We start from the raw sequence: 24082 nt of genomic DNA, 5'->3' as shown, positions 1-24082 counted from the left end.
TGAGTTCTGCCAGCACTTTGTGTTTTGTTCAAGATTCCAGCATCTGCACTTTCTTGTTTTTAGTTTAGTTTAGTTTAGAGATACAGCGCGGAAACAGGCCCTTCGGCCCACCGAGTCCGCGCTGACCAGCGAGCTCTGCACACTAACACTGTCGTACACACACTTGGGACAATTTACACTTACACCAAGCCAATTTACCTACAAACCTGTACGTCTTTGGAGTGTTGGAGGACACCGAAGATCTCGGGGAAAACCCACGCAGGTCGAGGGGAGAACGTACAAACTCCGTACAGACAGCACCCGTAGTCGGGATCGAACCCGGGTCTCCGGCGCTGCAAGCGCTGTAAGGCAGCAACTCTACCGCTGCGCCACCGTGCCGCCCTGTGTCTCCACTTGTTTTTTTTTTAATTGTATACTGTTGTTGGGGAAAGAATATTGAGGGCTAATAATTAGTAAATAGGAGATAGACACAAAAAGCTGGAGTAACTCAGCGGGACTGGCAGCATCTCTGGAGAGAAGGAATGGGTGAAGGAGGGTCTCGAACCGAAACATCGCCCATTTCCTCTCCCCAGAGATGCTGCCAGTTCTGCTGAGTTACTCCAGCTGAGTTACTCCAGCTGTGTCTCTCTTCGGTTTAAACCACCATCTGCAGTTCCTTCTTAGTAAATTGGGATGTGGATTGTGTTAATGTGGTAACAGGGAACCACAGACAATGCCTACACGTAGAGACATGGAATGCCGTCGTGACGACAACTCAATTCTAACTATTTATTGAGCAGCTGGTAATGTTACACCAAGCTTCCAGGGTTGCAGGACTCCAGGTGGCACAGTGGCACAGCAGGCAGAGCTACTGACTCACAGCGCAAGACGCCTGGCTTCAATCCTGACCTCAGCTGCTGTCTGTGTGGAGTTTGTACGTTCTCCCTGCGACTGCGTGGGTTTCCTCCCGGTGCTCCAGTTTCCTCCAACATCCCAAAGACGTACGGGTTTAATAGGTTAATTGGCCCTCTATAAATTGCCCCTCGTGTGTAGGGAGTGGATGTGAAAGTAGAACTAGTGCGAAAGGGTGATCGCTGGTCAGCACGGGCTCACTGGGCCGAAGGGCCTGTTTCCAAGCTGTATCTCCAAACTAAACTAAACTGCGCACTTACAATTACCAGCGATTAACATCCCATGCGCCAGACTTAATGTTCAGTGAATTAAAGATACAATAGACAATAGATGCAGGAGTAGGCCATTCGGCCCTTCGAGCCTGCACTGCCAGTCAATGTGATCATGGCTGATCATCCACAATCAGTAGCCCATTCCTGCCTTTTCCCCCATATCCCCTGACTCCATTATCTTTAAGAGCCACATCTAGCTCTCTCTTGAAAGTATCCAGAGAACCGGCCTCCACCGCCCTCTGAGGCAGGGAATTCCACAGACTCACAACTCTCTGGGTGAAAAAGTGTTTCCTCGTCTCCGTTCTAAATTGCTTACCCCATATTCTTAAACTATGGCCCCTGGTTCTGGACTCCCCCAACATCGGGAACATGATTCCTGCCTCTAGCGTGTCCAAACCCTTAATAATCTTATATGTTTCAATAAGATATCCTCTTATCCTTCTAAACTCCAGAGTGTACAAGCCCAGCTGCTCCATTCTCTCAGCATATGACAGTCCCGCCATCCTGGGAGTTAACCTTGTAAACCTACGCTGCACTTCCTCAATAGCAAGAATGCAATAGATAGATTAGTTGAGTAGTCTTGAACTTGTTGAACTTGCTTTTACAACTTTGATTGGGTGTCATTTCAGGAAACGCTACAGGACTGATCAAACAGGAGGAGGAACTACGACATCTTTGAAATTACAGATAAATGGTATTCAAACACTAGGTGACAGGTCTGGCAGCGAAATGAGGCCAACAGGTATGGTTTTATATATTAATGCTTTCAATGACCATCAAGACTGGTCAAAATCCACTGAGAATCGAAAGTGAAATATGCTTGTATATTTAGCAAATTGGGTGCAAAGTACCTGCCAAGTTATTGTTTAAGAAGGAACTGCAGATGCTGGAACAATCGAAGATAGACAAAAATGCTGGAGAAACTCAGCGGGTGAGGCGGCATCTATGGAGCGAAGGAATAGGCGACGTTTCGGGTCGAGACCCTTCTTCAGACTGATGTGGGGGGGAGGGGGTGGGCAGGAAGAAGAAAGGAAGAGGCGGAGACAGTGGGCTGTGGGAGAGCTGGGGAGGGGAGGGGAAGGAGGGAGAAAGCAAGGACTACCTGAAATTGGAGAAGTCAATGTTCATACCGCTGGGGTGTAAACTACCCAAGCAAAATATGAGGTGCTGCTCCTCCAATTTGCGGTGGGACTGAAAGGTCGGATTTGGAATGGGAGGGGGAGGTGAAGTGCTGAGCCACCGGGAGATCAGGTTGGTTATTGCGAACTGAGCGGAGGTGTTGTGCGTTTTCAGATTTCTGTACCTGTGGGAGAGGGGAAGAGGGAGTGGCCGGGAGGTGAGACTGGTCCTTGATTATGCACCTTCATTACACCACTCCCAATGTAAACAGAAAAACTGCACCTGGTACATCAGTAACCATCTCATCTGCATACGGCCACATTGCATGGGACTTCAAAGCGTTGGAGTAATTCAACAGGTCAGACGGCATCTCTAGGCGACGTGGATAGGCGGGGAGAGAACTACATAGGTGGTGCGGTGGGTGTGAAAGATGGCAAAGAGATGGAAGCCCTAATTTGAGGAAGGACATCCTTCCTATTGAGGCAGTACAGCGTAGGTTCTCCAGGTTAATCCCCGGGATGGCAGGACTGTCATTATGAGGAGAGATTGGAAAGACTGGGCTTGTACTCACTGGAGTTTAGAAGGATGAGAGGGCATCTTATAGAAACATATAAAATTACAAAAGGACTGGACGATGCAGGAAAAATGTTGGGCGAGTCCAGAACTAGGGGCCACAGTCTAAGAATAATGCGGAGGCCATTTACAACTGAGATGAGAAAAAAACGTTTTCACCCAGTGAGTTGTGAATTTGTGGGAATTCCCTGCCACAGAGGGCAGTGGAGACCCATTCACTGGATGAATTTAAAAGAGAGTTAGATAGAGCTCTAGAGGCTAGCAGAATCAAGGGATATGGGGAGAAGGCAGGCACGGGTTACTGACTGTGGATGATCAGCCATGATCGCATTGAATGGCGGTGCAGGCTCGAATGGCCAAATGGCCTCCTCCTGCACCTATTGTCTATGTTTCTATGTTTACAAGTTCATAAGTGATAGGAGTAGAATTAGGCCATTCGGCCCATCGAGTCTACTCCGCCATTCAATCGTGGCTGATCTATCTCTCCCTCTCAACCCCATTCTCCTGCCTTCTCCCCATAACCCCTGGCACCCGTACTAATCAACAATCTGCCAACCTCTGCCTAAACGGCCTGTCTCACTTATGCGACTTTCCAAATATTAAAAATCCAGCGGCGACCAGAACAAGGTACGACACTTTGGGCGACTACTCACGACCGTACAGGCTTCACCCCGCGCGCGACATGTCACCATGGTGTCGCCTGTACGGTCGTGAGTCGTCTCCTCAGTCGCCCAAAGAGTCGTAGCGTCTTTCTGGTCGCCGCTGGATTTTCAACATGTTGACATTTTTCGCCGACCTGCAACGACCTATGACGGGTGCCGGCAGTCGCCGAAAAAGTCGCGCAAGTGGGACGGGCCCTTTAGAGTAGAGGAAAGGTGAATAGGAAAGAGAAATTGCTGGCAGTGAATGCCAGGGAACGGCCAATGTTTCAGGGTTAGGCCCTGCGTCATGTGAAAGTAATACAAGTAAATTCCTTGTTTACCCGGCATGAGTGTGTATGGACTGTGGAGGGGCGGGCAGTAATAATATATTAATGTATCATTTGCTTGTCTAAGTACACAAGGCCGGTACAGTAAAACGGCAAATCGCTCATTAAATCAGTTATGGTTCCAATGATTGCTCGCTTTGTTCATGTCAGGTCGGGGGGACTTCCCCCGCCACGGGTACCATGTCATCCCGCGCTACCTGCTCCATGGTCGGACAGTCGGTGACTAAACCGTCTCCCCCACCAGGTTTGCCAGGTGAGGAGGGGGCTGTGGACCCCGAGCAGGACCAAAACAAGACCTTTTAAGAATAAAGAGGGAGTGCAGCGTCGGTTTACAAGGTTAATTCCCGGGATGGCGGGACTGTCATATGCTGAGAGAATGGAGCGGCTGGGCTTGTACACTCTGGAGTTTAGAAGGACGAGAGAGGATCTCATTGAAACATATAAGATTGTTAAGGGTTTGGACACGCTAGAGGCAGGAAACATGTTCCCGATGTTGGGGGGAGTCCAGAACCAGTGGCCACTGTTTAAGAATAAGGAGGAAGCCATTTAGAACGGAGACCAGGAAACACTTTTTCTCACAGAGAGTGGTGAGTCTGTGGTACTATCTGCCTTAGAGGGCGGTGGAGGCCGGTTCTCTGGATACTTTCAAGGGAGAGCTAGATAGGGCTCTTAAAGATTGCGGAGTCGGGGTGATAATTGCTTGTTTCCAAGCTTCCCCCCAGTCTAGTTTCAGTAAAAACACTGAATCAACCACTCGAATCAACTAAAATTTATTTCACCAAAAGGGCATCACAGATCACACGCTGTACCTATCCCACCGCCGGTTCGATCCTCGCTTCTGCCTGATCAAGCCCTCTAGGCCTCGCTCAGACAGAGGCACTCCAGAAGTTCACGCAGTACCGAGCGCTCTCCCAGAAGATCGACGCTGAGCCTCGTGGTCGCGGACTTTTATATGTCCCGGGTCCTCGAGGGGCCGAACCACACGGGGGTGGTCTCTTCATCACCCAATTACAGATATCGATTAACCCCTTACATAACAGGCATTTCCCTAACCCAATGATACAACAGCTTAATGCATTGTATAAGAGAGAAAGCTTTCGAAGGAAGCTAAGCACAAACATTGAAACATGTGCCCTGAGATTCAAACAACTTCTCCAAGGCTCAACAGTTCGACCAATCATCAATTAACAGGATGACCGTCCTGTAACATTATGTACACTGTTTTACAATGCTTTTGCAGCGGCCCAATAGAAATGATGCATTCAAGGTCAGTTTGCAAAACCACTATACATGTTATCAATTGAAGGGAAACATGGAGAACACCTGGACCCCTTACCATCCTGCATATCCTGAGCCTAGGCTGGATGGCGCCATTCAAAGCCTGTAAAGTTCAGCTGACAGGGGTTAAGCAATTCTGACAAGTGCAGGGATCCCCCATTTTATGGTGTCAATTTAGCCAATATTAACAAGGAGATATGGGGAGAAGGCAGGAACTGGGGTGCTGATTGGTGATGATCAGCCATGATCACATTGAATGGCGGTGCTGGCTACTCCGGCACCTATAGTCTATTGTCTGTGAAAGGGTGGATGAGCTTCTAGCGAGCCAATGGCCATCCACACTTTTTTTTTAATCATTGTTTTAAAAAACGTTTGCAAAAAATGTATTCAATTATTTAAAAAAATAATATTACACACAATAAAACAAACCAGAACCCACCACCATAATAAAATACAAACAAACATCCTTAATAAACTACTATACAGCTATCTTACACTCCTTGTCAAGGATACATTCAACACCCTGCTGAGTCCAGCGGTACCGGAACTCCCCCAGGGTGCCCCTGGACAGGGCGTATTCCCTTACTAACCCCACCCGGGCACGGACATATCCCCGGAAAAGGGGCAGGCAGGCGGCTCCGGCAGAGCTCTCCACCACCTGGCGCCTTGACTCGCGGCGGTGGAGGGCTCTGACATGCAAACTCCGTACAGACAGCACCCATAGTCAGGATTGAACCTGGTTCTCTGGTGCTGTGCCACCGTGCTGCCCTATTCTGCTGATGTTCCTTGTTCTCCACAGATGCTGCCTGACCCGCCGAGTTACTCCAGCACTCTGTGAAACGTCACCTATCCATGTTCTCCACAGATGCTGCCTGACCCGCTGAGTTACTCCAGCACTCTGTGTCTTTTTTTGTAAACCAGCATCTGCAGTTGCTGGCTTGTACTTCTGGTAGATAGTGTAGTTGGATGTCACTGTGGTTCGCTTGTACAGACACACCCATGAACCTCTAGTGACAGAGAGCCACTGTTCAGATTAGAATATTTACTGACCTTCCTGTCCTGGGCCTCCTCCATTGTCAGAGTGAGGCCAAATGCAAATTGGTGGAACAGCATCTCATACTTTGCTTAGGCAGCTGACAACCCAGCGGAAACTGTTTTGATTTCTCTAACTTCAAGTAACCCAGGAAGTGAGCGGGTAAGATCATCTCTGACCCCTCTCACCCTGGCCACAAACTCTTTGAATCACTTCCCTCTGGAAGGCGACTCCAGATTGTCAAAGCTGCCACAGCCAGACAGAAAAACAGTTTTTATACAAGATTAGTAGCTCTACTCAACAGCCAAAAATCTGTAGCCTCCCTTTGCTCTGGTATTGTGTTGGTTCACATGTTTGATCAATGGTGTTTTACCATTAATGTTTTATTATTATTAATGTTTAGTGTTTTGAGTCATTTGTAACTGTCACTGTATGTCATGTTGTTACCTGTGGGCGGAGCACCAAGGCAAATTCCTTGTATGTGAATACTTGGCCAATAAACCTACTTACTTACTTACTTAACCCTTGCACCCCCTCTCTCTCCTTCCCTCCCCCACCAAGTTGTACCAGCTTTAAAGTCATCTTGTTGAGTCTCGTTGTCTGTAACTCATTTTCACCTAGCCCCCAGCGAACAATGGCCTGTTTTCTTTATCATCGTTACTTTTTGTGCATATCTTTCATTCATTTGTTCTATATTTCTCTACATCACCGTCTATATCTCTCGTTTCCCTTTCCCCTGTCTCTCAGTCTGAAGAAGGGTCTCGACCCGAATAGTCACCTATTCCTTCTCTCCAGAGACACTACCTGACCCACTGAGTTACTCCAGCTTTTTGTGTCTATCTTCAGAATATTTACCGAGGGCTTTTAATGTTAAATTGTGATGCTTTCAATTTAGTTTAGTTTAGAGATACAGCGCAGAAACAGGCCCTTCGGCCCACCGAGTCCATGCCGACCAGCGATCCCCGCACATTAACACTATCCTACACACACTAGGGACAATTTACATTTATACCAAGCCAATTTACCTACAAACCTGTACATCCTTGTAGTGTGGGAGGATACCGAAGATCTCGGTGAAAACCCACGCAGGTCACGGGGAGAACGTGCAAACTCCGTACAGACAGCACCCCTAGTCGGGATTGAGCCCGGGTCCCCGGCGCTGTGAGGCAGCAACTCTACCGCTGTGCCACCGTGCCGCCCCTAAATGATGTTCCTGCCCAGGATCGAACTGGGGACCTTTTGCGTGTGAGGCGAATGTGACTACACTAATGATACCGCTGTCTACACCACAGAAGGCTAATTGTTTTTAATACCCCCTTACAGTGATCCTGCGTGGCCTTGTGGTGCTGTTTACCAGTGGAGTCATGTTGTACATCGCCAAGGAATTTGTGTTTTCTGAAGTAAGATTGAAACATATGAAATATTTCAACGGTATGGACACTTGTTTAACATCTTCCATTAAATAATATTAGATTCAGTTTTTAAATATGAACACTTTGTACCGCAAAGGAACGTTATATTAACACAGAACATAGAACAGCACAGCACGGAAGCAATGTCTGCATGTTGTTATCACCTAGCACACGGCCAACAATGAACCATTGTGAACATCGTCACTTTTTGCATATCTTTAATTCATTTGCTCTATATCCCTCCACATCACCGTCCTACCTTGCGTTTCACTTTCCCCCCGACTATCAGTGTGAAGAAGGGTCTCAACCTGAAACGTCGCCCATTCCTTCTCTCCAGAGGTACTGCCTGTCCCGCTGAGTTACTCCAGCATTTTGTGTCTATCTTCGATCTGAACCAGCATCTGCAGTTCCTTCCTCCACAGGAACAGGCCCTTCGGCCCACAATGTCCATGCTGACCATGATGCCAAGATAGACTTATCTCCTCTGCCTGCGCGTGATCCAAAGCCCTCCATTCCCTGCATATCCACGTGCCTATCTAATAGCATCTTAAATGCCACAACCGTATCTGCCTCCACCACCACCCCTGGCAGTGCGTTCCAGGCACTGTGTAAAAAATCTTGCTCCTCAAATCTCCTTTAAACTCTGCCACTGTCATCTGACAGCGATGCCCTCTATAAACACTAGACAATAGGTGCAGGAGTAGGCCATTCGGCCCTTCGATCTAGCACCGCCATTCAATGTGATCATGGCTGATCATTCCCAATCAGTACCCCGTTCCTGCCTCCTCCCCATATCCTCCTGACTCCGCTATCTTTAAGAACCCAAATATTGCTCTCTCTTGAAAGTATCCAGAGAACCTGCCTCCACCACCCTCTGAGGCAGAGAATTCCACAGACTCACAACTCTCTGTGAGGAAAAGTGTTTCCTCGTCTCCGTTCTAAATGGCTTACCCCTTATTCTTAAACTGTGGCCCTTGGTTCTGGATTCCCCCAACATCGGGAACATGTTTCCTGCCTCTGGCGTGTCCAAACCCTTAATAATCTTATATGTTTCAATAAGATGCCCTCTCATCCTTCTAAACTCCAGAGTGTACAAGCCCAGCCGCTCCATTCTCTCAGCATATGACAGTCCTTCTAGTCTATGACATTTCCACACTGGGATAAAGGTTCTGACTGCCAAAACTATTTATGCCCCTCATCCTTTTATAAACATCTATAAACATTTTATAGACAAGTCAAAACACTCCATGTTAGCCCAACCTCTGCTTATAGCTAATGCCCTCTAACCCAGGCGATGTCCCGGTAAATCTCCCTCTGCACTCTCTCCTAAGCCTGCACATGGATGACCAAAACTGCACACTACACATCAAAAACAGCTGACCCAGTAGGTTCACCAGACTGATTCCAGGGATGTCAGGACTTTCATATGAAGAAAGACTGGATAGACTCGGCTTGTACTCGCTAGAGTTTAGAAGATTGAGGGGGGATCTTATAGAAACTTACAAAATTCTTAAGGGGTTGGACAGGCTAGATGCACGAAGATTGTTCCCGATGTTGGGGAAGTCCAGAACAAGGGGTCACAGTTTAAGGATAAGGGGGAAATCTTTTAGGACCGAGATAAGAAAAACATTTTTCACACAGAGAGTGGTGAATCTCTGGAATTCTCTGCCACAGAAAGTAGTTGAGGCCAGTTCATTGGCTATATTTAAGAGGGAGTTAGATGTGGCCCTTGTGGCTAAAGGGATCAGGAGGTATGGAGAGAAGGCAGGTATAGGATACTGAGTTGGATGATCAGCCATGATCATATTGAATGGTGGTGCAGGCTCGAAGGGCCGAATGGCCTACTCCTGTACCTATTTTCTATGTTTCTATGACCCAAAGTCCTATCAAGCTGCCACATGCCTTCCTGCTTCTTATGTACGATGCCGTGATCGATGAAGGCAAGTGTACCCAATGCCTGAGCCGTAAGCACGCAGGAACACAGCCCCAGATTGCCTGTACCCTGCAGTAAGTGTACTGAAGAGATGGCACGGTGGCGGAGCGGCGGAGTTGCTGCCTCACAGCGCCAGTGACCAGGGTTCAATCCTGTCTACGGGCGCTGTCTGTACGGAGTTTGTACGTTCTCCCCGTGACCTGCGTGGATTTTCACCGGGATCTCCAGTTTCCGCCCACACTCCAAAGACATGCAGGATTGTAGGTTAATTGGCTTTGGTAAAATTGTAAATTGTCCCTCGTATGAGTATAGAAGCTGGGATGTAATGTTAAAATTGTACAAGGCATTGGTGAGACCAAATCTGGAGTATGGTGTACAATTTTGGTCGCCCAATTATAGGAAGGATGTCAACAAAATAGAGAGAATACAGAGGAGATTTACTAGAATGTTGCCTGGGTTTCAACAACTAAGTTATAGAGAAAGGTTGAATAAGTTAGGTCTTTATTCTCTGGAGTGCAGAAGGTTAAGGGGGGACTTGATAGAGGTCTTTAAAATGATGAGAGGGATAGACAGAGTTGATGTGGACAAGCTTTTCCCTTTGAGAATAGGGAAGATTCAAACAAGAGGACATGACTTCAGAATGAAGGGACAGAAGTTTAGGGGTAACATGAGGGGGAACTTCTTTACTCAGAGAGTGGTAGCGGTGTGGAATGAGCTTCCAGTGGAAGTGGTGGAGGCAGGTTCGTTGGTATCATTTAAAAATAAATTGGATAGGCATATGGATGGGAAAGGAATGGAGGGTTATGGTATGAGTGCAGGCAGGTGGGACTAAGGGAAAATAATTGTTCGGCACGGACTTGTAGGGCCGAGATGGCCTGTTTCCGTGCTGTAATTGTTATATGGTTATATGGTGTGTGTAGGATAGTGTTAGTGGGCGGGGATGGCTGGTCAGTGCAGACTCGGTGGGCCGAAGGGCCTGTTCCCGTGCTGTATCTCTAGACTAAACTGAACTAAACATGCCTGTGCTCTCCTTTGTAGCGAAGATCAAGTCAACAAAGCCTCCTGTCTTGGTATAAAGTGTAATGTATGGTATTGTTCCCCTGTAGCTGATTAGACTGATAAGATTAGGCAGTTTGCACCCCAGCGGTATGAACATTGACTTCTCTAATTTGATAGAATTTGATATAATTTATTACCACACCACCAGGGTCGGTGGAATTTTGGGTTGTCAGCAGCGATACAATAATAAAGAACTCACAACCACAATAAAAATGTAACACAAACATCCACCACAGCATTCATCACTGTGGTGGAAGGCACAAAATTTGGCCAGTCCTCCTCCACTTCCCCCCCCGTGGACAGGACCAGAGTCCAGAGTCAGTCCAGGATCGGCTCTTCCTCACCGGAGACCGCGGCTTTAAGTTGTTGTAGGCCGCAGGCCGGCGGTCGAGATTTAAAGTCCCCGCCGCAGCCAGAAGCACTGTAGACTGCAGGGCCGGCGGTCGAAGCTCCCCTCCAGGGGTGATGTTAAGTTCACGCCGGACCCGCGGTAGAAGTTGGCCGCGGGCCGGCAGTGATGGCTTCTTCTTCCCCCGGGTCCCCCACGAGGGATGTAGACGCCGCACCAGCTGGAGCTCTGCAGACTTCAGGCTGCGACTTCAGGCTGCCGGCTGCCCCGGGCCAGCGAAACGGAGCGCTCCCCTCCAGCGAGCCCCAGCGAGGGCTCACCCGCTCCACGCCGAGAGTCCACGCTGCGCCCGCCGCTGATGCCCCGGGCGCGTCTCCGGGAAAGGCCGCGTCGATCCTTGCTGTTAGGCCACGGGGGAGGCGACCGAAACAGTTTCCCCCTCACCCCCCCCACACCACCCCCCACATAAAACACACCGAGAAACATCAAACACATACTTTAAAACATACTAAAAAATAAAAAAAGTTGAAAAAACTAACGTTCTGCTGACATGGCTGCTGCCAGAGCACCGCCCCCTACTGTATGTAGTGGATATTTCAGGTAGTCCCTACTTTCTGCTCCCCTTCCCAACTCTCCCTCAGCCCACTGGCCCCGCCTCTTCCTTTCTTCTTCCCACCCCCCCCCCTCCACCCCCACATCAGTCTGAAGAAGGGTCTCGACCCGAAATGTCACCTATTTCCTTCACTCCATAGATGCTGCCTCACCCGCTGAGTTTCTCCAGCATTTTTGTCTAACTTTGACTTCTTAGGTAAATGATCTTTCCTCAGCATGTTTTAAGTTACATAGAAACATAGAAACATAGAAATTAGGTGCAGGAGTAGGCCATTCGGCCCTTCGAGCCTGCACCTCCATTCAATGTGATCATGGCTGATCATCCAACTCGGTATCCCATACCTGCCTTCTTTCCATACCCCCTGATCCCTTTAGCCACAAGGGCCACATCTAACTCCCTCTTAAATATAGCCAATGAACTGGCCTCAACTACCTTCTGTGGCAGAGAATTCCAGAGATTCACCACTCTCTGTGTGAAAAATGTTTTTCTCATCTCGGTCCTAAAGGATTTCCCCCTTATCCTTAAACTGTGACCCCTTGTCCTGACTTCCCCAACATCGGGAACAATCTTCCTGCATCTAGCCTGTCCAACCCCTTAAGAATTTTATAAGTTTCTATAAGATCCCCCCTCAATCTCCTAAAATCTAGCGAGTACAAGCCGAGTCTATCCAGTCTTTCTTCATATGAAAGTCCTGACATCGTAGTTTACATCTTTTAAATTACGAGAAATGTTTTGTTTTTTAGAGTTTACAGATTCAATACCTAAGAAGTTCGTCTGCCAAATGGAAACGCGATGTCCTGATGATCAATTTCCGTTTAAGATCACCAGTGGAGCAGCAAATATTGTCGGGGCCAACATTTGTTTCAATGGTAAAACGTAAGTCATTCCTCCCTATAACTCTCTACTTAAGGGGCTGTCCCACTGTGGCGACCTAATTGGCGATTTTGCCCTCGACTCATACTCGCAACATGGTCGATACGAGGTCCTAGGAGGTCTTTGTAACTCTTCTTCATGCTCGAGAGTAGTCCCCGCGTACTTGAGGCCTCAGCTAGGTTGTGGCACATTTTTCAACATGCTGAAAAATGCCCGCGAGTAAAAAAAGGTCGCCAAGGAAAAAAATCGATATTTGTTTCACTCGTAGGTTTAGTCAAAGTAGGTCGTAGTAAGTCAACATGTTAGTCGTAGGTAATCGAGGGTAGTCAAAGGTAGTCGTAGATAGTCTTCATCATAGTCGAAGGAGGTCTTCAATATGACACTTTTTCAAACTCTCCTACACTCTTCTAAACTTGCCAATTAGGTTGCCGCAGTGGGACACCCCTTAACTACATCAGTTTAGTTTATTGTCATGTGTACCGAGGTACAGTGAAAAGCTTTTACCTCTGTGAGGTATAAAATCATGAGAGGAATAGATCGGGTAGATGCACAGAGTCTCTTGCCCAGAGTAGGGGAATCGAGGACCAGAGGACACAGGTTCAAGGTTAAGTGGAAAAGATTTAATAGGAATCTGAGGAGTAACTTTTCACACAAAGGGTGGTGGGTGTATGGAACAAGCTGCCAGAGGAGGTAGTTGAGGCTGGGACTATCCCAACATTAAAAAAAAAAACAATTAGACAGATACATGGATAGGACAAAATTGGAGAGATATGGACCAAACGCAGGCAAGTGGGACTAGTGTAGCTGGGACATTGTTGGCCGGTGTGGGCAAGTTGGGCCGAAGGGCCTGTTTCCACCCTGTATCACTCTGTAACTCTATGAACCATACTTCATGCAGCTCCAAACTAGCTTGGGAACCTATTATAAATGTTCTTAGGAATATATTTCTTCAAAAATAAATGTTTTATTGAATACTCCACTCTAAACCTAATGTTTACATTTTTAATATAATCTTTAATATTTATTTCTGTGCTCACTGAGACTCCGTTAAATTCCCACGACCACAGAGTAATGATTATTTTACTTCAAGTAACGGGTGCCGTTAAATCATATTTTTTCCATTTTTGTTTTATCTTCCTCTCTGTTCTCTGCAATTAAACCCTGCTCTTTCTGGCAAATTCATAAGTTCATACGGGTCTACTCCGCCATTCAATCATAGCTGATCTATCTCTCCTTCCTAACCCCTCTCTCCTGCCTTCTCCACATCAACACTGACACCCGCACTAATCAAGAATCTATCTATCTCTGCCTTAAAAATATCTACTGTCTTGGCCTCGACAGCCTTCTGTGGCGAAGAATTCTACAGATTCACCACCCTCTGACTAAAGAAATTCCATCTCATCTTCTTCCCGTAACCTCTGACACCCGTACTAATCAGGAATCTGTCAAGCTTCAGCTTAAAAAAAATATCCATTGACGCAGCCTTCTGTGGCATTGAATTCCATACATTCACAATTCATAGAAAGTCGGTGCTTTGAGCCAGCACCACAATACAATATGATCATGGCTGATCAATTCACAAACCATTTTCCAGTCCTTGACAATTCCCATGGTGAAAATGTCAAGGACAATAGGGCATGGGTTTAAGGTGAGAGGGGCAGCGTTTAAAGGAGATGTGAGGGGCAGGTTTTTTTACACAGAGGGTGGTGGGTGTCTGGAACGCACAGCCAGGAGAGGTGGCGGAGGCAGATTCTAAAGTGGTGTTTAAGAGGCTTTTCGATAGGCACATGGATATGCAGAGAATGGGGGGGATATGGATCACGTACAGATTAGGTTAACGGCACATTAACAGATCCGTGTTTGAACTCAACCCCGTACTCTACGTTCAAATGCTTAAGAAGGAACTGCAGATGCTGGAAAAATCGAAGGTAGTCAAAAATGCTGGAGAAACTCAGCGGGTGAGGCAGCATCTATGGAGCGAAGGAATATGTGACGTTTCTGGTCGAGACCCTTCTTCAGACTCAAGAAGGGTCTCGACCCGAAACGTCACCTATTCCTTCGCTCCATAGATGCTGCCTCACCCGCTGAGTTTCTCCAGCATTTTAGTCTACTCTAAGTTCAAATATCATTCTTGCTTGGTGTGCAGGCCAGTGTGGCACGATTATTTCAGCGGGTCAGGCAGCATCTGCGGAGGGAATGGACTGATGAGGTTATGGGGCGGGACCCTTCTTCAGACTCAAGGACCCGAAACATCGCCTGTCCATTCCCTCCACAGAAGCTGCCTGACCCGCTGAGTTCCTCCCGCACTTTTCCGTATTGCTATTGTTTGAGATATCTTTTTCTTTCTCCCGCAAACAGGCTGATGAGTACGGTAAAAAATAATATCGGGAAAGGGATAAACATTGCTCTAGTGAATGGTGAGTGAACAACCCAAGAACATGAGAACTGTTTCAATAGCTTGATGTTGCCAAGTCACATATTATGATGGGTAACATGACTGCCTTTATTCCCCAGCAAGCAATGGTCAACTAATAACCACCAACTTCTTCAATATGTGGAGTGGAAGTAAGGCATTTTTTCATGAAATACAGTTTGTTTTTGTAGATTGGTTTATGCATGAGAACCAATCATAGTAGAATAGCATCACTCACCCCACAATTCTGTATGATTTATACTAACACCTACTTCCTGACCTGGTCAGTTTTGGAAGCCGTCATGATGTTCTAACAACTAACATCCTGCTGTACCGCTACAGTTGAATACTGATTAAAGATTATCTTGGATTTCAGATTGTATTATTTAGTCATTTGCAATTTTATTTTTGCAGAAGAGTTTAAAAATTGTCTGGACTGGCATTTGCACGCTAGATAATTCAATCAATATATTTTATTTAAAAAAATCAAATGAAAAGAAAAGGGGGGAAGTAAAGGAGGACCCGGTGTGGGGGGGGGGGGTCTGCAATGAGGGAGGGTGGAGGGAAGGGGGTAGAAGAAAGGAATATCTGCGTGGGGTATTTTGTAACTTTGTCGTCGCCCTTTAAGTGGCCACTATTTGCATACCTTGGTAAGCAAAACAAAAAAATGCCACTGTGGCTTGGCACAATGAAATATCCATTCATTCATTCATTCATTCAAAAGGGCGGCACGGTGGTGCAGCGGTAGAGTTGCTGCCTGACAGCGCCAGAGACACACGGGTTCAAATAATAGATTGTGAATCAAATTTTACGACTTGAAAATCAAACTATGCTCCTTTTTCTTCTTCAGAAATTGAACTGCTTGCGGATTTCTTAAAAGCTATAAAGCCTCCCACTATTATGCTACTTGCTTCGTTTGATGACCCGTCAACAAAGTGAGTTTTTAACATTCCTTTGCTCGTTAAAATGGCGGGTTGGTGATGTGGAAATGTAATGCAATGGAAAGCCAATGTAGAACATAGAACAGTACAACACAGTAACAGGCCCTTCTTCCCACGATGCCAATGCCGAACATGATCCCAGGTGAACTAACTTCCTCTGGCCGCACGTGATCCGTATCCCTCCTCTCCCTGCATATCCATGCGCCTATCTAAAAGCCCCTGTCATATCTGCCTCCACCACCACCCCTGGCAGCACGTTCCAGGCACCCACCCACCACCCTCTGTGTAAAAAATAAATTGTCCCGCTATCCCTTTAGACTTTGCCCCTCCCACCTTAGTTCAAAGCCTCACTTTTCCCCGACTCCATAACATCTCCTCATCGCCTCCACCCAGACTGCGCCTCCTCCGTTGCCAGAGTGAAGCCACATGCAAACTTGAGGAACAGCACCTCATGTTTCCCTTGGGCAACTTACAACCCAACAGTAGGTTTTTACCAAAGATAGACACAAAGAACTGGTGTGGTGATGGTGCAGCGGTAGAGTTGCTGCCTTAAAGCGCCCGAGACCCGGGTTCGATCCTGACTACGGGTGTAGTCTGTGTGGAGTTTGTACGTCCTCCCCGTGACCCGCGTGGGTTTTCTCCGGGTGCTTCAGTTACCTCCCACACTCCAAAGACGTACAGGTTTGTAGGTTAATTGGCTTGGGTAAAATTGTAAATTGTCCATCATGTGTGTAAGATAGTGTTAGCGTGCTGGTCGGCGCGGACTCGGTGGGTCAAAGGTCCTGTTTCCGCGCTATATCTCTAAACTAAGCCTAGAAGGTCAGGCAGCATCTCTTGAGAAAAGGGATGGGTGATGTTACGGATCAGGACCCTTCCTCTGACAAAGGGTTAGGACCCAAAACGCTATGCATCCTTCTTGTCCAGCGTTGCTGCCTGACCCGCTGAGTTACTCCAGCACTTAGTGTCTATCTTTGGTATGAACATTGAATTCACCAATGTTAAGTAGCACTCCCCTTTGTCTCTCTCTTTCTTGCACACCCCCGTCAACCCAACACATAAACATTTCTCCCATTCCACATTGAGTGTTATAGAAACATAGAAAATAGGTGCAGGAGGAGGCCATTCGGCCGTTCGAGCCAGCACCGCCATTCTTTGTGATCATGGCTGATTGTCCCAAATCAATAACCCGTGCCTGCCTTCTCCCCATATCCCTTGACTCCACTAGCCCCTAGAGCTCTATCAAACTCTCTCTTAAATCATCCAGTGACTTGGCCTCCACTGGCCTCTGTGGCAGGGAATTCCACAAATTCACAACTCTCTGGGTGAAAACGTTTTTTTCTCACCTCAGTTTTAAAAGGCTTCCCCTTTATTCTAAGACTGTGGCCCCTGGTTCTGGACTCGCCCAACATTGGGAGCATTTTACCTGCATCTAGCTTGTCCAGTCCTTTTATAATTTTATATGTTTCTATAAGATCCCCCTCATCCTTCTAAACTCCAGTGAATACAAGCCTAGTCTTTTCAATCTTTCCTCATATGACAGTCCCGCCATCCCAGGGATCAATCTCGTGAACCTACGCTGCACTGCTTCAACCACAAGGATGTCCTTCCTCAGATTAGGAGACCAAAACTGGACACAATACGCCAGATGTGGTCTCACCAGAGCCCTATACAACTGCAGAAGAAACAGGCCCTTTGGCCCAACTTGCCTACGCTGCGGTTCCGTTGTGGTTTTACCTGGCTCTTTCACAGTTAAATCTACTTTTAAAAATTTCTTAAAGCAGTTTCAATTTCATTTACAGGATGAATGATGACACAAAAAAATTATTTACTGAACTGGGAAGTTCTCTAATTTTTTCCCTGGGCTTTCGAGACAACTGGGTCTTTCTGGGAGCGAAACCGATTAAGGGGAAAAGTCCATTTGAACAGGTATGGATAAAGAATGGGAATAACAAACAATAAATAATAATAACATATGATTAGCATTTGACGGCACTGGGCCTGTACTCGCTGGAGTTTAGAAGAATGAAGGGAGGACCTCATTGACATTGAAACTTACAGAATAGCGAAAGGCCTGGATAGAGTGGATGTGGAGAGGATGTTTCCACTAGTGGGAGAGTCTAGGACCAGAGGGCACAGCCTCAGAACCAATGGATGTTCTTTTTGGAAGGTGAATAAGGGGTAAGCCATTTAGAACGGAGATGAGGAAACACTTTTTCTCACAGAGAGTGGTGAGTCAGTGGAATTCTCTGCCTCAGAGGGCGGTGGAGGCAGGTTCTTTCATGAGAGAGCTGGACAGGGCTCTTAAAAATAGCGGAGTCAGGGGATATGGGGAGAAGGCAGGAACGAGGTACTGATTGGGGATGATCAGCCATGATCACATTGAATGGCGGTGCTGGCTCGAAGGGCCAAATGGCCTACTCCTGCACCTATTGCCTATTGTCTATTGAGATGAGGTGGAATTTCTTTAGTCAGAGGGTGGTGAATCTGTGGAATTCTTTGCTACAGAAGGCTGTGGAGGCCAAGTCAGCGGATATTTTTAAGGCAGAGATAGATAGATTCTTGATTAGTGCGGGTGTCAGTGTGTTTATGTGGAGAAGGCAGGAGAAAGGGGTTAGGAGGGAGAGATAGATCAGCCATGATTGTATGGTGGAGTAGACGATGGGCTGAATGGCCTAATTCTGCTTCTATCACTTAATATCTAATGAAAAACCAAAAGCAGATGATGGAAATCTGAAATGAAAAGAGAAAATGCTGGAAATACCCTGCAGGTCAGGCAGCATCTGAGTTGAGTTTAGTTTATTGTCACGTGTACTGAGGTACAGTGAAAAGCGTTTGTTGCGTGCTATCCAGTCAGCGGAAAGACAATACATGATTACAATCGAGCTATTTACAGTGTACAGATACATGATAAGGGAATAACGTTTAGTGCAAGATAAAGTCCAGTAAAGTTCAATCAAAGATTGTTTGAAGGTCTCCAGTAAGGTAGATAGCAGTTCAGCACTGCTCTCGTTGAATAATAAGTTTAAGTTTATTGGCCAAGTATATTCACATACAAGGAATTTGCCTTGGTGCTCCGCCCTCAAGTGACAACATGACACACAGTGACAGTTAGGAATGACACATAAAATATTAAACATTAATAATAAAACGTTATCAATTAAACATGTGAATTAAATTAAATACAAAGCAAAAGGAGGCTACAGATTCTTGGTTATTGAGTAGAGCTACTACTCGTGGAAAAAAAGCTGTTTTTATGTCTGGCTGTGGCGGCTTTGACAGCTTCTCCCGAGACTGCGAGCCCTTGATGGTAAGTCCACAGGCCGCGGTGGGAGCGATCCTTGGCAAGGGATCCGCTCCGATGTTAAGTCCGCGCCCCGCGGTGGGGCTCACGACAGTCCGAGACGGCTCCCAGCTACAGCGATGGTAGGCCGCAGAGCCCGGAGAATGCGATCCAAAAATTGATCACATCTCCGGGAAGGTAAGAACTTGAAAAAAAGTTTCCCCCGATCCCCTCCCCCTCCCCCACATAAAACAAACCGAAGAACATTAAAACAAACTTTTAACGCACTAAAAAATAATAAAAAGAAAGAAAAAACGAACAGACTGCCGGCAGGGCTGCCAGCTCCCCGGTGCCCCCTGGTGGTTATACATTATCCCACTTTCACATCCACTCCCTACACACTAGGGGCAATTTACCGAGGCCAATTAACCGACAAACTTGGACATCTTTGGGATGTGGGAGGAAACCGGAGCACCCGGAGGAAACCCACGCTGTCACAGGGAGAAAATGAAACCAAAATATGAAATCGACGTTGATACCTCTGCGTTGTAAGTTGCCCGGGCGAATATTTATTTACAACCCAGCAGCATGAACATTGATTTCTCTAAATTCAAGTAACTCCTGCATTCCCTGCATTCCCTCCCCTCCCTTCTCTCCTCCCTTCCCCACCCTAGTCGTCCTACCAGTTCTCCCTGTATCCCTCTCGTCAGCCAACAACGGACCATTGTGGGCTCCACCCTTCCTGAGGCCACCTGTTGACAGCCCTGATTTGTTCTGGTCCTTTCTCACCCCCATCCCCCCCTCCCCACCTCTACTAGCAGTCTGAAGAAGGGTTCCGACCCGAAATGTCACCTATTCTTTTTCTCCAGAGGGTGTTGCAAAAGCTATCTCTCTGCTCTTTGTGGGAGAATTGTACACTGAATGCTTTGCATTCCTATAGAGGGCTGTTCTAACCACATTCCTCCTCTTTAATTCAGCAGCTTCACCTACCTTTGCGTTGGCCCAGCCTATTGTGTCGTTCGGGAGTGTCATGGATTGTAGTCAAGTCTGGGGAGCAACTGGTTCATGTTAAGTAACTTAACATCGGAACTTGCTGCAATGCTTCCAGTAGTGTAAATATTGGTGTCAGAGAACCAGGGCTTTGACGTACTCTCTACGTCACCAGGTATCAGCTGGTGAAACCACACAGTAAGGGAAATTGGACAGGGTTAAACATTCAGAAATATTCTGGAAACATTTTAAGTGAAAAATTAAAAAAAAATTTTAAATCTAAAAATTTTAAATGAAAAAATTAAAAATGTCAAAATTTTAAATTAAAATTTAAAAAAAAAAGTTTAGCAACATGTAAAATGCTTAGAAACGCATATTTGCTTCAAACAATTTTTTTTACCGAACAATTTTACATTAAATTTATAATCAATAGAAACAAAGTAAACAACTCGGACATACGTGGAGATTGCTTGTGTAGGATGGAACTACAGGTGCTGGTTTAAACCGAAGACAGACACAAAAATCTGGAGTGACTCTTAGAGAAAAAGGGCAGCACGGTGGCGCAGCGGTAGAGTTGCCGCCTTACGGCGCTTGGAGCGCCGGAGACCCGGGTTCGATCCCGACTACGGGTGCTGTCTGTACGGAGTTTGCACGTTCTCCCCGTGACCGCGTGGGTTTTCTCCGAGATCTTCGATTTCCTCCCACACTCCAAAGTCCAAAGACGGACAGGTTTGGCTTGGTCAATGTAAAAGTTGTCCATAGTGTGTGTGGGATAGTGTTAATATGCGGGGATCGCTGGTCGGCGCAGACCCGGTGGACGAAGGGCCTGTTCCCGCATTGTATCTCTGAACTAAACTACACTAAACCCAGCGGGACAGACAGCATCTCCAAAGAACAGGATTAGGTGACGTCTTGGGTCGAGACCCTCCTTCAGATCTTGTTTATTTAGTATTTTTGCTTGTTTAGTATCTTTGCAGACCACACCACAATTGGTTGAGTTGCGGAGAGTTGAGGAAGGCTGTCAAAGTATACAGTGGGATATGGATCGACCGCAGAAATGTGCGGAGAATTGGCAGATGGAGTTTAATCCAAGCTAGTTCCAAAAGTTGTACTTGCAGAGGTCAAATGCCAGGGGCGAAAGAATCCAATTAATGGCAGGACTCTTGACCATATTGCTGCACAGAGGGATCTTGTGGTCCAAGTTCATTGCACGCTGAAAGTGGCTGTATGTCATGTGGTCACTTGCGGGCGGAGCACCAAGGCAAATTCCTTGTATGTGAATACTTGGCCAACAAACGTATTCTTGTACAATTGCTTCTAATAATATCAATTTAAAAACAAAAAACTTATGAATTCATTCAAGTAGATGGGTTGATAAAGAAGGCATGTGAGATACTTGCCTTCATCGGTCAGGGCAAGTAGTACAAGAGTCAGGAAGTAATGTTGCAGCTTTAGAGAACGTTGGTTAGGCCGCTCTTAGAGTATTGGGTTCTGTTCTGGTCGCCTCCATTACAGGAATGATGTGGAGGCTTTGGATAGGGTGCAGAGGAGGCTGCCCGGATTAGAAGGTGGGAACTATGAGCAGAGATTGGACAAACTTGGATCACTTCCAGTTTAGACAGAGGGCCCTGAATCTAAAATGTCAACTTTGTTTCTCTGCGGTTGTTGTCCTTCTGAATGTTTTCAGTAGTTTCCATTTTTAAGTTGCAGATACACGTCTTGACAATGGCCCGCACATTTTAGAACATTGCCTGCAGATTGTTCAAGTCAAGGCAAAGATAATTATGTCATGAAAGTTACAGAGAACTTTATTCTATTTATCAGCCAGAGTTTAGTTTAGTTTAGAGATATAGTGCAGAAACAGGCCCTTCGGCCAACCGAGTCCGCACCGACCAGCGATCCCCGCACATTAACACCGTCCTACACACACCAGGAACAATTTACATTTATACCAAGCAGATTAACCTACAAACTTGGAGCGTGGGAGGATACCAGAGATCCCGGAGAAAACCCACACAGGTCACGGGGAGAACGTACAAACTCCGCGCAGACAGCACCCGTAGTCAGGATCGAACCCGGGTCCCTGGCGCTGTGAGGCAGCAACTCTACCGCTGCGCTGCCGTCCCCCGCTGACGTTATTTTATATTATTTTGTTATCTTATAGCAAGAGTCAGTTTGCAGTTTAGTTTATTGTCACGTGTACCGAGGTACAGTGAAAGCTTTTTTGTTGCGTGCTAACCAGTCAGTGGAAAGACAACACACGATTACAGTCGAGCCATTCGCAGTGTCGGTGTAGAGATTTAAGAGTGTGGGGCCATTGTAATACGGGTTTGTAGATCTGCTTCCTGGGGTAGCGTGCAAATAGTCGCCTGCGTTGGCATGCATGAAGAGTCTTGCTGTTCTAACTAGAATAAAAACATGTTGATGGTATGAGTGCATTGCTGGCATTAAGGCTCTGCTTTTGTTACAGATCCTGAAGAATGATAAGGCAAAGAACAAGTATGATAACTGGCCTGAAGCGATTGAGATGGAGGGTTGTGTTCCCAGGAAGAACGACTAGTGACTTTATCCGTCCGCTATCTGTTTGGAGAAACGCAACAACAATGTATCATTCACACAACAATACTCTTGACACTTTTTTCACCGTCTTCACAAACATTATTCTTCCCCCCCTCTCAGCTCTTCACTCGCCAAGTGTCAATTTAGTGGTATTTTCTTTAGAAGAGGAGGAATTTCTCTAGCCAGAGGGTGGTGACTCTGTGGGATTCATTGCCACCGACGCAAGTGCAGGCCAAGTCATTGGGTATTTTTAAAGCGGAGATTGGTAGGTTCTTACCAAAGATGGACACAAAATTGCTGGAGTAACTCAGCGGCTCAGGCAGCATCTCTGGAGGAAAAGGATGGGTGACATTTCGGGTCGGGACCCTTCTTCAGATTGAAAGTAGGGGGTGGGGGGTTGGGAATGGGGGGGTGGGGGGTTGGGAATGGGGGGGATGGGGTGGGGGATGGGGTGAGTGTTCGGATGGGGGTGGGGGGGGGGTGAAGAGCTGGAGCTGAGAAAAGACTAGGAACAATCAGGGCCAGCCACAAATGACTTCAGACAGGGTGGTTCTTGATAGGATCTTGATTATTACGGGTGTCAGGGGCTGTGGGGAGAAGGCAGGAGAATGGGGTTAGGAGGGAGAGATAGATCAGCCATGATTCAATGGTGGAGCAGACTCGATGGGCTGAATGGCCTAATTCTGCTCCTAAATCTTATGATTTAAGAGGTGATTTTACAGGCTGAATGACAGAATTTTTAGCTGTTGTAAGGTGTTAGAAACTTAATCAATGGATTCAAGTCAGTATTTCAATTTGGATGACACACAGTGGAGTTGCTGCTTCACAGCGCCAGAGACCCAAGTTCAATCCTGACCTCGGGTGCTTTCTGCACAGAGTTTGCACGTTCCTCCTGTGACGGCGTGGGTTTCCTCCAACGGGTGCTGCCATCTGCCTGACCCATCCCTCCAAACCTGTCCTATCCATGTACCTGTCCAAATGTTGTGATGGTGTCTGCCTCACCTGCCTCCTCCAGCAAACCCATCCCACATCCCAAAGACGTGTGGGTAACTGGTCCTCTGCAAATTGCCCCTAGTGTGTAGGGAGTGGAGGACTAAATGGGATGACATAGAACCAGTGTGAACTGGTGATCGAGGGTCGGCGAGGGCCCGATGGGCCAAAGGGCCTGTTTCCACACTGTATCTGAAAACTAAAACCAATATTGGGGGCCAGTTTTGTGAGCAAGTCCGATTTCTGTAAGTGTGTATAAATATATATTTTATGTAGTAGAAATTCAGTTTACAATCAATATTACTTATGCTTATATTTAATACAAATAGTCGGCAGGGTCGGGCACCATCATGGAGCCACATTGGGGCTGAAGCAGACCAAGGTCACCTCAGATGGATCTTTGAAAAAAATGTGTAAAAATATATCTACACACAAAACACATTTTAACATGAACATCCACCTCAGTGACTCCTCCACATTCCTCACTGTGATGGAAGGTGAAAAAAAAGTTCAATC

At 46.7% G+C, this 24082-nt stretch overlaps 1 protein-coding gene across 2 annotated transcripts in view; it reads left to right on the top strand.

Annotated features, from left to right (window-relative positions):
* fam3d (FAM3 metabolism regulating signaling molecule D) overlaps window positions 1–22861 on the top strand; it is a 31342-nt gene extending 8481 nt beyond the window's left edge. The window contains exons 2-9 of one of the 2 annotated variants that reach the window (XM_033036628.1): window positions 1793–1905; window positions 7478–7585; window positions 12264–12396; window positions 14752–14810; window positions 14908–14958; window positions 15657–15741; window positions 17547–17673; window positions 22488–22861. In XM_033036628.1, coding sequence (XP_032892519.1) covers window positions 1893–1905; window positions 7478–7585; window positions 12264–12396; window positions 14752–14810; window positions 14908–14958; window positions 15657–15741; window positions 17547–17673; window positions 22488–22577 — 666 coding nt within the window. In that variant the 5' untranslated portion in view covers window positions 1793–1892 and the 3' untranslated portion in view covers window positions 22578–22861. The remainder of the gene's footprint in view (window positions 1–1792; window positions 1906–7477; window positions 7586–12263; window positions 12397–14751; window positions 14811–14907; window positions 14959–15656; window positions 15742–17546; window positions 17674–22487) is intronic. The other variant, XM_033036629.1, reaches the window with a different exon arrangement.
* The last annotated feature ends 1221 nt before the right edge of the window (window positions 22862–24082 follow it).

Source organism: Amblyraja radiata, chromosome 18, assembly GCF_010909765.2.
Source record: "Amblyraja radiata isolate CabotCenter1 chromosome 18, sAmbRad1.1.pri, whole genome shotgun sequence".
Classification (NCBI taxonomy): Eukaryota; Metazoa; Chordata; class Chondrichthyes; order Rajiformes; family Rajidae; genus Amblyraja; species Amblyraja radiata.
Note: the sequence above shows the minus strand (reverse complement) of the source record. Positions and strands in the feature narration are given on the sequence as shown.